At 33.3% G+C, this 14,366-nt stretch overlaps 1 protein-coding gene across 6 annotated transcripts in view; it reads left to right on the top strand.

Annotated features, from left to right (window-relative positions):
• Nucleotides 1-1,840: 1,840 nt before the first annotated feature.
• Nucleotides 1,841-14,366, top strand: part of LOC117163380 (protein RUFY3) — a 30,437-nt gene continuing 17,911 nt past the window's right edge. Inside the window, exons 1-11 of one of the 6 annotated variants that reach the window (XM_076621332.1) lie at nucleotides 3,383-4,066; nucleotides 4,134-4,358; nucleotides 5,701-5,879; nucleotides 5,962-6,071; nucleotides 6,714-6,921; nucleotides 7,001-7,164; nucleotides 7,257-7,419; nucleotides 7,494-7,610; nucleotides 7,738-7,878; nucleotides 10,442-10,539; nucleotides 13,445-13,661. In XM_076621332.1, coding sequence (XP_076477447.1) covers nucleotides 4,196-4,358; nucleotides 5,701-5,879; nucleotides 5,962-6,071; nucleotides 6,714-6,921; nucleotides 7,001-7,164; nucleotides 7,257-7,419; nucleotides 7,494-7,610; nucleotides 7,738-7,878; nucleotides 10,442-10,539; nucleotides 13,445-13,661 — 1,560 coding nt within the window. In that variant the 5' untranslated portion in view covers nucleotides 3,383-4,066; nucleotides 4,134-4,195. Of the gene's footprint in view, nucleotides 2,080-3,382; nucleotides 4,359-5,700; nucleotides 5,880-5,961; nucleotides 6,072-6,713; nucleotides 6,922-7,000; nucleotides 7,165-7,256; nucleotides 7,420-7,493; nucleotides 7,611-7,737; nucleotides 7,879-8,288; nucleotides 10,582-13,444; nucleotides 13,662-14,366 lie in introns of those variants that run through there. The other 5 variants (XR_013059157.1, XM_033345610.2, XM_033345612.2 and 2 more) reach the window with 5 other exon arrangements.

The following is a 14,366-nucleotide window of genomic DNA, read 5'->3' as shown; positions in this document are numbered from 1 at the left end:
TCGCTATTCAGAATACATTTAACGCATTGTATAAATTTTTACACACTAAATTCTTAACATAAATCTAAGATCTAATATCCCTAATATACAGATTCAGATTGAATACGTTTAACTAAAATTTGATGTATTTAATCTGCCTAAACTACTTGCGTTAAATGTCTTATTGTATGAAATTTATCTATGTTCTACAAGTAGTATTTTATGAACCAATTTTTAAAACATACACTTATCTTTGTGATGGGTATTCGTTATACGAATGCATACGTGCGAGAGAACGAAATCGTGCGTATGATAATGTATGTCACAAAAACAAGATGTACAACTCGGCATGTAGAAGATGTACTGTTATCTTTGCTATACACGTGCCAACGTTTTATTGTGCGTAGTAGCGACATACACGGCATTACAACTCGTTTTCGAAAGTGGGAATTAAACGTGCGAAGATGGCAATTTCTTTTATTCCTGCTACAGGAAATTACAGCTTATACGAAGAAATACATGTTATAGTACAATAGTCGTACTACGAGATTGCTTCGTACCACGGAAATGAAAACCGATAAAGTTCTTTTTAAATTAAATTGTAAATTACAAATAACTATAAAATAATTGTAAAAATTCAATTTATTTAATTTTCACCATTGGTATCTTAACATATGTGTACAAATCATATGTTACGTACTTTTATACTGGCAAATAGATCATACCTTCTTTATTTTATTAATTTGAATTGTACTGTTAACTATATCAATTAAGTAATTAATACTATTGGCGATATTATTTATAACAATACTAATTATTTAGTTATAATGTATACCATGTATGAACAATTGCAAATCACAATCTCATTATCTTATAAATTTGAAATGTACGATAATACTGTCATTCATACGTAAGTTTATAATACATTATAGTATATCGTTATAATAGTGTCTATATTAAATCTTTCACAATAATAAATTGTAATTAATCACATTAACAATTAACTTTAATTGTTTTTATTTTCATGTTTAATTCAACACGACACATTTTGTATCTCCCATTCTTGAATTTCGATGATTCATCTAATAGACTTTAATCAGTAAGTTAAGAATCAACAAGTATATAATATTTTTTGTCATTGAAACTGATTCTATGACAACACGAACGTACCATGATAGGAGTGATGGGTTCAATTCATTTGATATTGAAATATTTTAATTTGTTGAATGTAGGAGATAACATCATGTACGTTTACTGGCTACTGCAACATATAGCAATAACTACAATAAATCATCCTATATCTATATAATAAATCTGATATATGCAGCAGTCATCTAAATCTTCATAATTTATACTAATGTTTTGTAAATATTATCGAATCCATTATCTCAAATCACATTTAACCCAGATAAAAATGCACGTTTAACGGCATAGAAAAGGCATACGGAAAGTATCTTCTCCAAAATATAATTGTAACTTTATATTTAATTCGCTACAGATTATTCTACAAAAGTAAATAAGGCCAACCTTCAAAAAACACGTTCTTCTTACGTATTCTTCTTACGATCTATAGGTTAGAAGAATCTGAGATCGATATATATACATACATATATCGATACATGTTTCTATAGATAAACACCATTCATCAAACATCATTCACTACAGACAGGTTACAATACGCTTCAAATATTTTGATATTCTCACAAATGTCAATTAACAATCAAACAACAATCAATAGCAATCGTACACGATTTACATCAGGGTCGTTCCTGAGTTTACACAATGTTATTCAAATGTACAACGATTTGAATGAGCGTCGTTCCCATCGCTGACAGTGGGCGCGCTCGAGAACGCATGACATGGGCAGTCGTTGGCAAGCGCGCGCGCGAGCGTACAGTGAAAACGTAAACATGGCCGCGGAGAGTAGCGAAGGTTTGCCAATATCTCCGTCCGAGAAATCGTTAACCGGTAGCTTAGTGTCTGAAGAGAATGAGAAAAGTGTATCACGATCACCGTCGACTTACTCGATAAGGGAGGACAAGTGGCCGGATCTGGTTGTCTCGAGGCCCAGAAAACTAGACGCTTGGTGGTTACCGAGACGTAAGTACATAACACGATAGGTGCATGTTTTCGATCCGTTTTCGGCGCGCATTTCAAAGTCGACGTTTCCGTCGGTGCAAAGTGCGCGCGATTCAACGTCATCCGACGATGCGTACACGAATCAGCGCGCACATTCTAGATCTCCATTCTTTATCGCGAAACGCCTACTTCGCGAATTGACACATTGTCACGTGATCATCAATGGCAATATTACACGTGTTATATGTCCGGCAGCTGACCAGATTATAGGTCGTTTACCTTTGTTAGGATGAATTATTGTGTGATTATATACTATGGTTTAGATTAACTGTAAAACAAGATTATAAAAAAGAGGATTATAAAAAGAACCGCGGCATATATATAGTTCTTAGTGAATTAGTATGTGGTCCTTATGACCGATAGTAGATTTGTTAGTGACATCTGAGGAGGAGTTACCGCTGATTAGCAATGTCAAGATGAATTAATGTTCTTAAACATTATAATTATAAAATAAAATATTTAGATCAAGAGTAGTATTCGTCAGAGTTTTAATAAAATGTTACAGTACTACTTTAAGTTGTTGCTACTGTTGTGTAGTTAAATAATTATTTAAATTTTTGATAAGGGATTTCGATAAAGCGATAAGTATTATAATGTTTCACGCTCGAAACAAAATAATATTTCGACACTTTAAGTAAGACTCTAGTAAGATATAAAATGCGTGTTGCAATTAACATATTTATAGTTAGTTAACTAACTAATTGCATAATTGTTTGCGTAGTGAAAGAACCTTGATAATTTTGTTATCTTTGATCAATCTTTTAATTTTCAAAGGATTCTTCAATTTTAGATCTGTGTCATTTTAAGAATTTTCAATATCGTACATGGAAATAAAGTTAAGAAGCTATTGAGAATGTAATGCACAATAATTTAAAAGTTTACAGAATAAAAGTAATATTTTACAATCTTAAAAAATAATATAATACATAAGAATGACATTATCATAGAAATATTTCTACAGACAAACGAAATGTTCCATCCGTTTAAGTTAAATAAAACTAAAATTACACGATCTAAGTTATAACAAATATATAAAGTATAATTCTATAAAATTATTTTATTTTAATTGCATTGCGGCAAAATTTTCACCAATATATATACACGTACAATTTAGATTTTATTTTTATTACGTTAGTTTTGTATTATATTCTGTTTTATCGACGTAGTCGAACCGTGATAGATGGCAGTACGTTCCGGACTGTCTGCTCCAGCATGTATATTGATTATCGTAGGTGGAGGTAAGGTCGGCGGGAGAATCAATATTACTTTTCGCCGGTGACTCGCCATTTTCGTCGTAAAATTTTTCGTGAGCAACGGAACACACGTCATACGTAGTTTTACTCGACAGTGAACCAGTCTCTGCGATGTTGAGCTCTTAAGAAATCAACTGCCGCAACGTTCAGCTACGATGTAGCACTAAAACCGAGTGCGAACGGCCGTCTTTCTGCTTTAGCCAAAGTTTCTTTTCATCGCTTTTACCGCAGTGTCTATATTTCATTTTCTCCATATCACGAACTAACTTTTCAAGCAATTTAACAATATCAATATCGTACAAACATCACGGACTGGATCTATTAAAACAGCAAAAGAATTATTATTGCTGTTTGTGTAAACATAAAGTGATCGAAATAAGTAAAATCAAATTATTAATTCGACCAATACGAACCAACTAAGTTACATCAGTGAAACACATCAGCTGATTGAAATTGTCAAGAGCAACGTCGACTGGAAGAACTCTAGTGATATCATTGGAGATGAAGAAGAGCTTTGTTCCAAGAGACAAGTCTAATTAATTAATATCAGAAGAGTTAAACCACAATTCTTCAGATATCTTTTCTCAGGGAAACTGAAGTTAACAAAACAGAGGAGACTAATCTTTTGAAATATTACATTACTTTAAAGAATAGTCACTGAAAGGATCGATAAAGAGGAAAAAGGTTCGGTTAAGGTAAGAACTCCATAGTTGGAGTGGCCTAAAACAATCCATTGTTACGAACGATCTTCTATGCGGCAAGAATCCAAAAACGGTCTGAAGATCAGGCCACCGGGTGACCACAGTGTACATCACAGTGGGGTCATGCTTGAAGAAGACATGGCTGGCGCTCAGGATACGATATACCTGTGCAACTTCCGTGTTTCTGTCGACGGCGAGTGGCTGTGCCTGAAAGAGCTTCAGGATGTCGAGTTCTCGTTGCAGGAGTCGATGCAACGTTCACCATCGCCACCGCTCGCTCTCAGTGGTATTAACCATCATCATCATCATCATCATCATAATGATCATCATCGTCAGCAACAGCTTCCCGATCAGCGAGAGCTTCGCGATATAATGCCGCCAAGCCCACCGCCATTGCAGCACGTTTCCAGCTTGTGTCTGTACTCGATGTTCTTGCACTATTCGCTCCATTCTATCTTCATTGGTTCATATATAATTGGAAATCGGGCTGAGAATTTTTGCACCAGTCAATGTTGACTTAATTGAGGTTTATTGTTTCTTACATCTCAGTTGGACGAGTTCAAGTTTTGAAGCTTTGGTTGTTCTCTTTCTCTCTTTTTTTTTTTTTTTTTTGCTAAGTTTAGGGTTAGTTGACGTTGCTCCGTGGGAAATCGATCCCTGGGGAAATTTATTCCGGCTCGTTTATTATTTGACTTCGCTTAGGGATTTGGATGCTGGTTGATGTTAGTGAAAATAGATTAAAAAGTGCCAGATCATTCCATAAGTGAAAAACAAGGAGAAAATAAGGAATATCACATCCTACAGGGAAAATCGATTTATGAAGAGAATTGATTTGGAATATTTATATATTATTTATATAATGCAATAGTAAAGAAACTAGGTTCGGCGAATTTAACTGTATTATTATTCGTAGTATGAAGTTTATATATTACGCTATACATAGAATGAGTAATTCTGTGTGTATATATAAATATAAATACAGTTATTACGTACACGTGATGTTGTCGTGTTGTAATGTACGAGTGAGAAAATTAAAATTAAATACCTTAAAGTTAAACAGATTTAAGGATTAATACCATTGTCTATAATTTTTGTCAAATCAAATTAATAATATGATTTTGTCAATTACTCTAGAAGTTTAAAATAAGAAACGAAAGATAACATTACTTGTGAAATTATCCGGTGGAAGCTATAATTAATATACAATATTTATCGTTTAACTCTTTCTTGGATTATTTCTCGTTAGAACGCATCGTTTCTTTTAAATGCTGTTACCAGATTTTCGAATTTAGAAATTGCTGGAATTAGTTTCCTTGGGGACTTCTTTTTATTTACATATTTTTTATTTTTCTATTCTTTCACGATTTTTGAAATCACGTATCCTAAATCTTCTTCCTTCTAAAATCGAAAATAATTTTAATCGCAACTTTTTGTTTGTTAATAATTTTGTGTTGCGCTTCGCTGATATTTCCATTCATACCATCATCTTCATGCTTTCGGGGAGAATGATTTGTTATATTTTGTAATTATTCAACATCAAGAATATGAACGAAACCAGTAATTATCACCAACAGGATGATTTAATTTTTCCCGATCCCAACTGGAACAAGAAACTGTTGTGTTTACAGCACGCGATCCAGTCATCATCGAGAGGAGTAATCTTGTGAATATTTCAAAATTAATCGTGAAGGAGCTGATCGAAACGTCTTTGAAGTATGGTCGGATGCTTGATTCTGATCATATGCCATTGCAACATTTTTTCATCGTTCTTGAACACGTGCTTAGGCATGGTTTACGACCAAAGAAGGTAAACAACACCTTCGAAATATCTAAATACTGATTTATAATTAAAAGGAAAAGGAAATGGCACTAATTGCCTTCGATTTCAGGGTCTACTTGGACCCAAGAAGGAGCTTTGGGATATACTTCAGCTCGTTGAGAAATATTGTTCCGAAGCACAGGACATTACGTCCAGTATTCGTGATCTACCTACTGTTAGGTATAATTCTGTTTCTGCCTTCTCTCTATTTTCTCATGTATAGGTATATAAGTTGAAACTTACGATTGGTGATATTAGTAAATTAAGAAAATTTATAGAAACTTTATTATTCATTTTTCAATATAGAAATGTTCAATGTTCGCTATAAGTACCTACGATTTATGTATTTAACTTAAAATAGTTTTAATATTATTTTGTATAAACATTTTATGGTTCCCAATATTTATCTATATTTGAGTAGAAATATTCCTCAAAGTAAGCTATTATTTTCTTAGCGCTAATCGAAGAACAGAATCAGACTAAATTTAGTACCTTGATCTGTTTAAAAAAAAATTACGCAATATTTTTTATAATAATACTTCTAACGTCGATAAAATATATGAAATTGATTCTCTGCTTCTTAAGCTATATTTCTGTCAAAATTGACCGAAGCTAAGAGATCTCTGACATTTCTACTCTTAAAATAAATTGTTTAATTTTCTTTGTAAAACTAGATTTTGTAATGTAATATTCAATTCGTCTAATACTTTATGTACGATATTAAATAACATATTCCAAACGAAATTAGATCAGCTTTATCAAATCACGTCTCTAGCGATTTCTATTTGATATACGGTCCGTTGACCGGGCTGACCTTTTCAGGACTGCAATGGGTAGAGCGCGAGCATGGTTGCGTATGGCGTTAATGCAGAAAAAGCTAGCGGACTACTTGAAAGTTTTAATCGACCACAAGGAAGATATATTGTCCGAGTATTTCGAGCCTGACGCTCTGATGATGAGCGAGGAGGCAATCGTTATAATGGGCTTGTTGGTGGGCTTGAACGTAATCGACTGCAACTTCTGTGTAAAGGTCAGTTGCGTGTGTTTTTTCCACGCTGATCAGGATCGTCTAACGGGGTTAAAACTGAATGGGGAAATTGTTACGGCAGGAAGAAGACCTCGATTGTCAACAAGGTGTGATCGATTTCTCGCTATACCTGCGAAACAGCAATCATATACCTGGTGAATCTCCAGACGACGAGCTTGAAAATGATAACATGACAACTGTCCTCGACCAGAAAAATTACATCGAGGAACTAAACCGACATTTAAAGTAATTGTGCTTTCTACAGTTACATACCGCGATGATTTATTTCAATTCGAGCGAGTTACAAGTTTAGACGTTGTACTGTACATCGATTTCAGCGCAACTGTGACAAACCTACAAGCCAAAGTGGAATCCTTAACAACGACAAACGCTCTTATGAAGGAGGACCTGTCTATCGCTAAAAATAACATTCTGTCGCTTCACGAGGAGAATAGACAATTGAAAAAAGAGTTGGGAATCGAAATCAAAGACACGAACGAGGTACGGAGATTTTGATGTCTAACATTCTTTCTATCGGTTCATCCTTCGTCAAAGAGAAGTTTCTCTGGTTTCAGAATGGGAAACCACCAATCAAAATTACTGAAACGACGACAGAGATCGAGGAGTTGAGAAGTAGGCTAGATGCTGAAAAGAAATTACGGCAGGATGTAGAAAAGGAATTAGAATTACAGGTGGATTCTTCTTATTTATATTCTTTCTTCCAGTTGAATTTTAATAGCTTCAACATGTTAAATATTGAAAAATGAATATTGTGGAAATTGAAATTAGGAAAATGACTGAGTAATTTTTTGTGAACAGATTAGTATGAAGTCAGAAATGGAAGTGGCTATGAAGTTGTTGGAGAAAGATATTCACGAGAAACAAGATACGATCATATCGTTACGACGACAGCTCGACGAGATCAAGTTAATTAACTTGGAAATGTATAAAAAGCTACAGGTGATCAATTGTATTTCTTGTTACGCGCTAATCGCGACGCAGGATGCTTCATATGAGTAAAATCAAAACCATTTTACTCTCTCGAACTATTCGTTTTAACATTACAATGTCTTTATCTACATTTATAGCGAAACGTTTAATCAGTAAATTTACAATTATGACAAATTTTTTCGACGTTTAAGCACGAGGCAGATCCTCGTCGCGATTATGATTTCTTCCTACATGTTTTCTAATCTATGTGTTTTTTCATCGCATTTCTGTTCCTTTTCGTTTCTGCTTTAATCCCAACAGCTTTTCAGATTTTTAGCGAAATTTGATTCCACTCAGACAGTTTCTAATTCCCTTTTACCATGCTGGGGATGTTGGGTAGCTTTCGAAATTTCTTGTTTCTGGGACTATTTCCATTATAGGAATGTGAGCACGAACTAACGCAGAAAGGAGAAATGGTGAGCCGGCTTCATGCGAAGACGAATAAAATCGGCAAGATCCTGAATAATCTTGAGAAGTGCAACCACATGAAAAAGGATGGGAAAAATATTCATAGTCCAACCACGCCGAGCAGTATCTTGAAATCGATTCTTAATAACATCAGTCCCACTTCACCACGATGTTACTCGTCTGCAGACAATTTATCCGCGATTGATTATCAGCACCCTCCTAATAATCAGCAACAATCAGCTAACAATCATCAAAAACCGACTAATAACCAGCAAACTAACAATCACCAACAATCCACTAATGCTCAGCAGCAATCCCTCACTGAGCAACCATATTCTCCTAATAATAACGGACAAACAAGGGGTAACGAGCAACAAAATGGCGCTAACGAAAAGGAAATGGCAAAGCCTGATACCCCAGAACAGAGTAAATCGAACGGTGAGATTTCTATGGAGGCGGAGGAACAATCGACTGCATAAAAGAACACTGTTTCTAGAGAATGGTTTTTATACTATGCATCTTCATACTCCGTTTAATATTTCGACTAATCAAGGGCGTATAAATGACGGCAAATCCTTTATACGAACGTGTTCCTGAAATGTCCAATGACATTTTAAAGAATGTCGATGTATATAGAAGTACTGGTGTATTTCAACATTTGTTAATTGACAATTCTGTACATAATTTATGAAATGTGATTTTTATTTCATTTTTTGTATTTGACAATAGATTTTCATAGGTACTTAAATTATCTCTCTGTTTCAATTTTTAGTTTCAATAAATTCTTTAACTCATTAACTGGTTGCTAATCTCCTGTACATAATAATTTCTTTATTTAGAGACCATCTGTCTTTCTTTCTTTCTTATCGCTTCTGTTAAAAATAAATTACATCATAATTATATTTACAAGGATTAAAATCTATATAGCTGAAACTGATTTGTCTTTATTAATTTGTCATTTTTTAATTATGAAAGTTTCTAACTGAAGGATGCCCTAGTTAATACATTAATAAATCCCCTACGTAGAAAATCTGTATTATTCTGAAATAAGTTGAAACAGAGGAGCTTATACATTATTTAAGTTAGTAGACATTGACTGTATATCGTGTAACTGTAACCGGAGCCTAAAAGTATAACTGTTATGATACATTTGTGGATATAATGGTTGTTAATGAATAGAATTTAATCGCGAAAAATGTTGTTGGATTATTCAGAAGCACTATTATTATACATTTAACGCTAAACAAGCTATATCACTTAGATCTTTCACAGGACAGGACTTTATATATCCAAAATGCGTAGAATATGAACGAGAATGAAATATTCGATATTTAATTATCCAGCAATCCATGCATCAATAAGCTTTTAAATGCAACACCTGTCGTGGTGTGTTTCAATCGAGACACTTTATAAATGTAACTGTGCTTTGTCACGGCATAGTTACGCTATTTCAATAAAATTGCTATTTTGTCCACAGAACTATCGACGACAATAACATTATTATACACATGTTTTTCATATCTTCATCACATTCAATCAGAATGCGTTTTATTGTTCATCAGATTTTGATTATAATTATTATCCACTTTTTGTAGAGTGTCTCGGATATTTAATTTCAATCCATCGTGAAAACATTGTATTTTAACGAATATTAATTATCCTGTCAAATTGATAGCAATTTTTCTCTATTAAATAATTTATCAGTAGATTCTGTTAACAGAGAAAGTAGATTCATTTATATTTATCGAACATTTTCACGGATTCCCGATTAATGCAATGGAAGGTAATATCAATTGACAAATAATTAATATTCCATTCGAAACTCGACGAAAAAAATCTTTTATTCAACCTATGTTTAATGGGATTAAAAACTCATGTTGCACGATTTTCCATTAATTTCACCATACATTAACGATTACGACGTCTGAATCTTTTAAAAAACTGTTTTACATTTATCATATACATATTACATCATCTACATTGGTACAGGATGAGCTTGCAGCTATAAATTACACAATGTACATTTTACTTCTAAGGATTACGTGCTATTTCAGGGCTCTTCCTTTAATCGAGAAACAAATGAAACGGTTCTTTCCACCTTTCACTGAAATAGGGTTTATTTCAGGAGTGCGAAGGCTCGCTTAAGCATAAAACAGAACTGATCACTAAATTGGAGGCTAAGACGCTATCGATGACTGAAACCATCCAGAAAATGGATGAAAAGTATGTTTATTTGTCTTTCATTAGTGTTAATTACTTTGTAAGCGCGACTGATTCATCGGGTTTTAGATTACATTTCGACGCGATCAATATTTTATCGAAGCTAATACTAACATTCTATCATATATATACTTTATCTAGCTTTCCGAACATAGGTACTCGTGAACTCGCAGCTTGAAGCTATTACTGTAAGATTTTGTTGTCAACGTCCGCGGGGCTTCGAATCATCGCGCGACTAATATAAAAAGACTTTGGCATTACAAAAATTCTGATTTTAATAGAATTTTATTAATTTGCAATGTAATATAATCTAATATTTAGTACAGTTATATAATACTTCAAGAATTCGATGTGATCTAAGTATAAGACAATTTTTATTTAAAATTATTTTATTTAAAATTACTTTGAAGTTTTACAAAATCAAATTTTAATATCACGAAAATTGTTCAATTATAATTTATAAGAGAATGTAAAGTATTGTCTGTCGATTAAATTTTAATCCTAATTGAAATTTAAAGTAAGATTCTCTATCGTAGTACAAACTTTGATGACAAGATGAAGAATTTCGAATACCAAATTCTTTTTTCAATCATCGACGCTTTTAATTTTACAAAATCTTGACACTTCGATTTCACTCAGTCACGCGTTCCTCGCGTACCCTCGTAAAAGGGCGCTGTATAAAGGAACGGCAAAATATTACTAATATTATCTTTACTATCGTTAAACATTTTAGCATTTACAAACCTAGTCGTTGTGATAAGAGATTTTTCTATAGCTCGTGGCTCTCGGCGATTATCGTATAACGATATCGAGAAATGATATACCCTCGACGGCTGTAGTTAGAGGTGATTTATTTTTTACTTAGGCGTCGCGTACGCGATCTGACTTAGGGTAGATTAGCCGAGGCAAACATTATAGATACAGATTCGATTTATCGTTAATGGAGATGTTGGCAAACCTTCATTTAACGGCTACTCGATCTAAGATTATTAGGTCTATACATATATAATATAATATAAATATTAATGTTATAGCGACAAATTCATGTTTCCCGTATTAATTGGTAGATTTATACCTCGAGTTGAGTAAACGAATCGCTGAATTAATATCGATTGCTAATCAGGGCAATAACATGTAAATGTGTTGCCCTTTTAAATCTATTGCCTTGCTCGTGCGTGAGAAGTACACTCTTTTTTCTTGTTAATTGCTCGTCAATTATTATATTAGATTGATGGTATCTGGTCAATTAGAATTATAAATTATAAACGATACCTCAGTATTTCAGGAACTGACTTGCGATCATCTTTATCGTCGTTTTTTCTTTTCTTTATTCCACTTACTTTTTCTGTTTGCTTTTATATCGATCAAATTGTTTCTTACGATCGTATATATTCTTCGTCGTTATATATATATAAATACACCTACACTCACAGACACGCATATACACACCGTTTGTGTCGTTCACGTTTATCGAAAGACTCACGAAACAAACGTGCCATACATATATATATAATATCTTTATATAAATATAATTATGTATAAGCAATCGAGCAATGGTCTTTATAATGCACCCAGACACTTGTGTGCTTGTATATCAATGCAGCGGAAATAAATTCATGACAGAAGATAGTTTGCATTTAATTACCCTCAGATCATCATCGTTTAGACGTAAGATGAGACTTTTCGTTCGAATAATTTCTGTAGTATAGCCTTCATAATAATAATAATAAAAAAAGGAAAGTTATGCATAGCTTTCGAGTTCTTTTTCGTTCCGTTATTTAAATTTCTTGTAATTTCTCTACGTCATGATTAATTATAATTTTGCGTGGAAATGATGAATTTATATTGAAGCGGAAGGTAAGTTGAGCTTTTGCACCGTTAAAGATTGGATTACGAACTCGAGGAAAAATAGATGAGTATGGAGATCCGACATTTTGCTGAATTCGCTCGGGGATTATAATATAAAGTCTTTAAAAAAACAACCTGCCTGTTTCTTCGGCTGGATAACGGTATTCGGTCATGAATAATCATGGCGAAAGTTTCAATGAGAACTCCAACTAAGTTACAGATCCTTGCTTTTGTAACTTCCTTTCGTCGAGGAGCTTAGTGTTTCTGTAAACTCGGCCAACGAAACTGCGTACGTCGGTTTCTCGAACGAATTTTGTTTAAATGGACGGCTATATCGGTTATTATAATAATTTATTCGTCTCTCAAAATAATCTCTTGAAATAACAACGGAAAATTCTGACGAAGTTTCGTCGTTATTTTGTTCGAATGTTACTTCGCTGCAATTTAATTAGGTTACTTACATTGTATCTTTATTAAATGATCGCAAGGCAGTGTCTTAAATACGTGTACTTTCAGATAAATCGTAAGACTGAAATTACGAGCGTAATAACTTCTGAGGAATCAAGAAAATTTGTTAGCTCATTCACATTTCAATTTTAATTATAATATCATGGTTGATTCATTATTTCCATATAACGTATTAGATCATTTCATAAATAACGTGTTTATAGTGATGTATTTTTTCTCATTTTCTACGATAATTTTCCAGTTTTTTTTTATCTAATTTCTCTTTTTATAAATTATATTTCTTCCTATTATGACAAATTCCGTTATTTATGAAATGGCCTAATTACATTTTAGTATTAGACTTAAAAAAAAAGAATCTTATCTTAATCTTAATTATCTTTACTAATTTCAACTGAATCAAATTCAACGTCATTTCTCGCTTAAATGCCAATTATCTCCACGATTACTATTTTTTTAAATACTGCAAAAATTATCGAAATTTTGCATACGATTATTCCCATTACAACTTCAGCCGTCGTACGTAGAAAATTGCCGCGTTTGTCGTATAGTATTGTGTTCGATTCTTTGAGTACCAGTGATTTGACTTAATCAGGTGCAAGGAAATGGACGACGTGAAATCAGATGCAGTAGAGAGGGTGAGGATTTTGGGAGCTGAAGCTGCCGAGAGAGAAGCGAGGGCGAACGGGGTCGAGAGGGAATTGCGACTCGAACGCGAATGGAGAACCTCCTTACAGGAAGCATCGATCTCTAGCGCGGAGAAGATCTCTCAATTACATCAGGAGATCGATCAGTTGAGGCGGGTGTCCGAGGTACGTTGCATATCGGCCTCAACTTCGCCATATTCGCGCATACCACCAGCTTCCAAACTGGATGATCAAACTTGAGATGCTATCTTGGTTATATTTGAAAATGCAAATAATTTTCTGCAATATAGTTCTAGTCATTATCGACCATGCGATGGCATTGTTAATTTTTCTTTTGTTTCATTGTGAAATATCATTGTGATGTCGTACGAAAGGATACTGTAATAATTGGTTTGATATTGTTAAAAACAACATTTTTCTTTAATGTTTAATGGTTTACTGAAAGCTTTTACGGAGTAAATGCAATAACGCTGCTAAATTCCCAAGTGTAGCAAAACGACTTTCTTATCTGTTTCTTTTCTCTCTATCTTTTAATAGACTAGTAATAGAGTACACCTACTATTTAAGAGAAGCTATACGAACGTAATATAATAAGATATAGTATTTTATAACGAATTACTTTATATTGCTCTATTTTTAATTTAAAATTAATGTGGAAAATGCGGCCTTGTTTTATACCATTTTGGCAGAAAATTAATTCGCGTTATGTAATTTTCTGCTTCAAAATATTAATTGTATTAAATAGAAATTTTGGAAGTTCTGAATTTAGTACTTTATTTAGTACTGTATTTACTACACTTCTTCATTTTTTACAATATAGAACATCAACAGCAAACATAATTCGCTAGAAAAAGATCTGATTGCAACTAA

Source organism: Bombus vancouverensis, chromosome 9 (assembly GCF_051014615.1).
Source record: "Bombus vancouverensis nearcticus chromosome 9, iyBomVanc1_principal, whole genome shotgun sequence".
Lineage (NCBI taxonomy): Eukaryota > Metazoa > Arthropoda > Insecta > Hymenoptera > Apidae > Bombus > Bombus vancouverensis.
The sequence above is the reverse complement of the archived record's forward strand: the minus strand, read 5'-3'. Positions and strand labels throughout refer to the sequence as shown.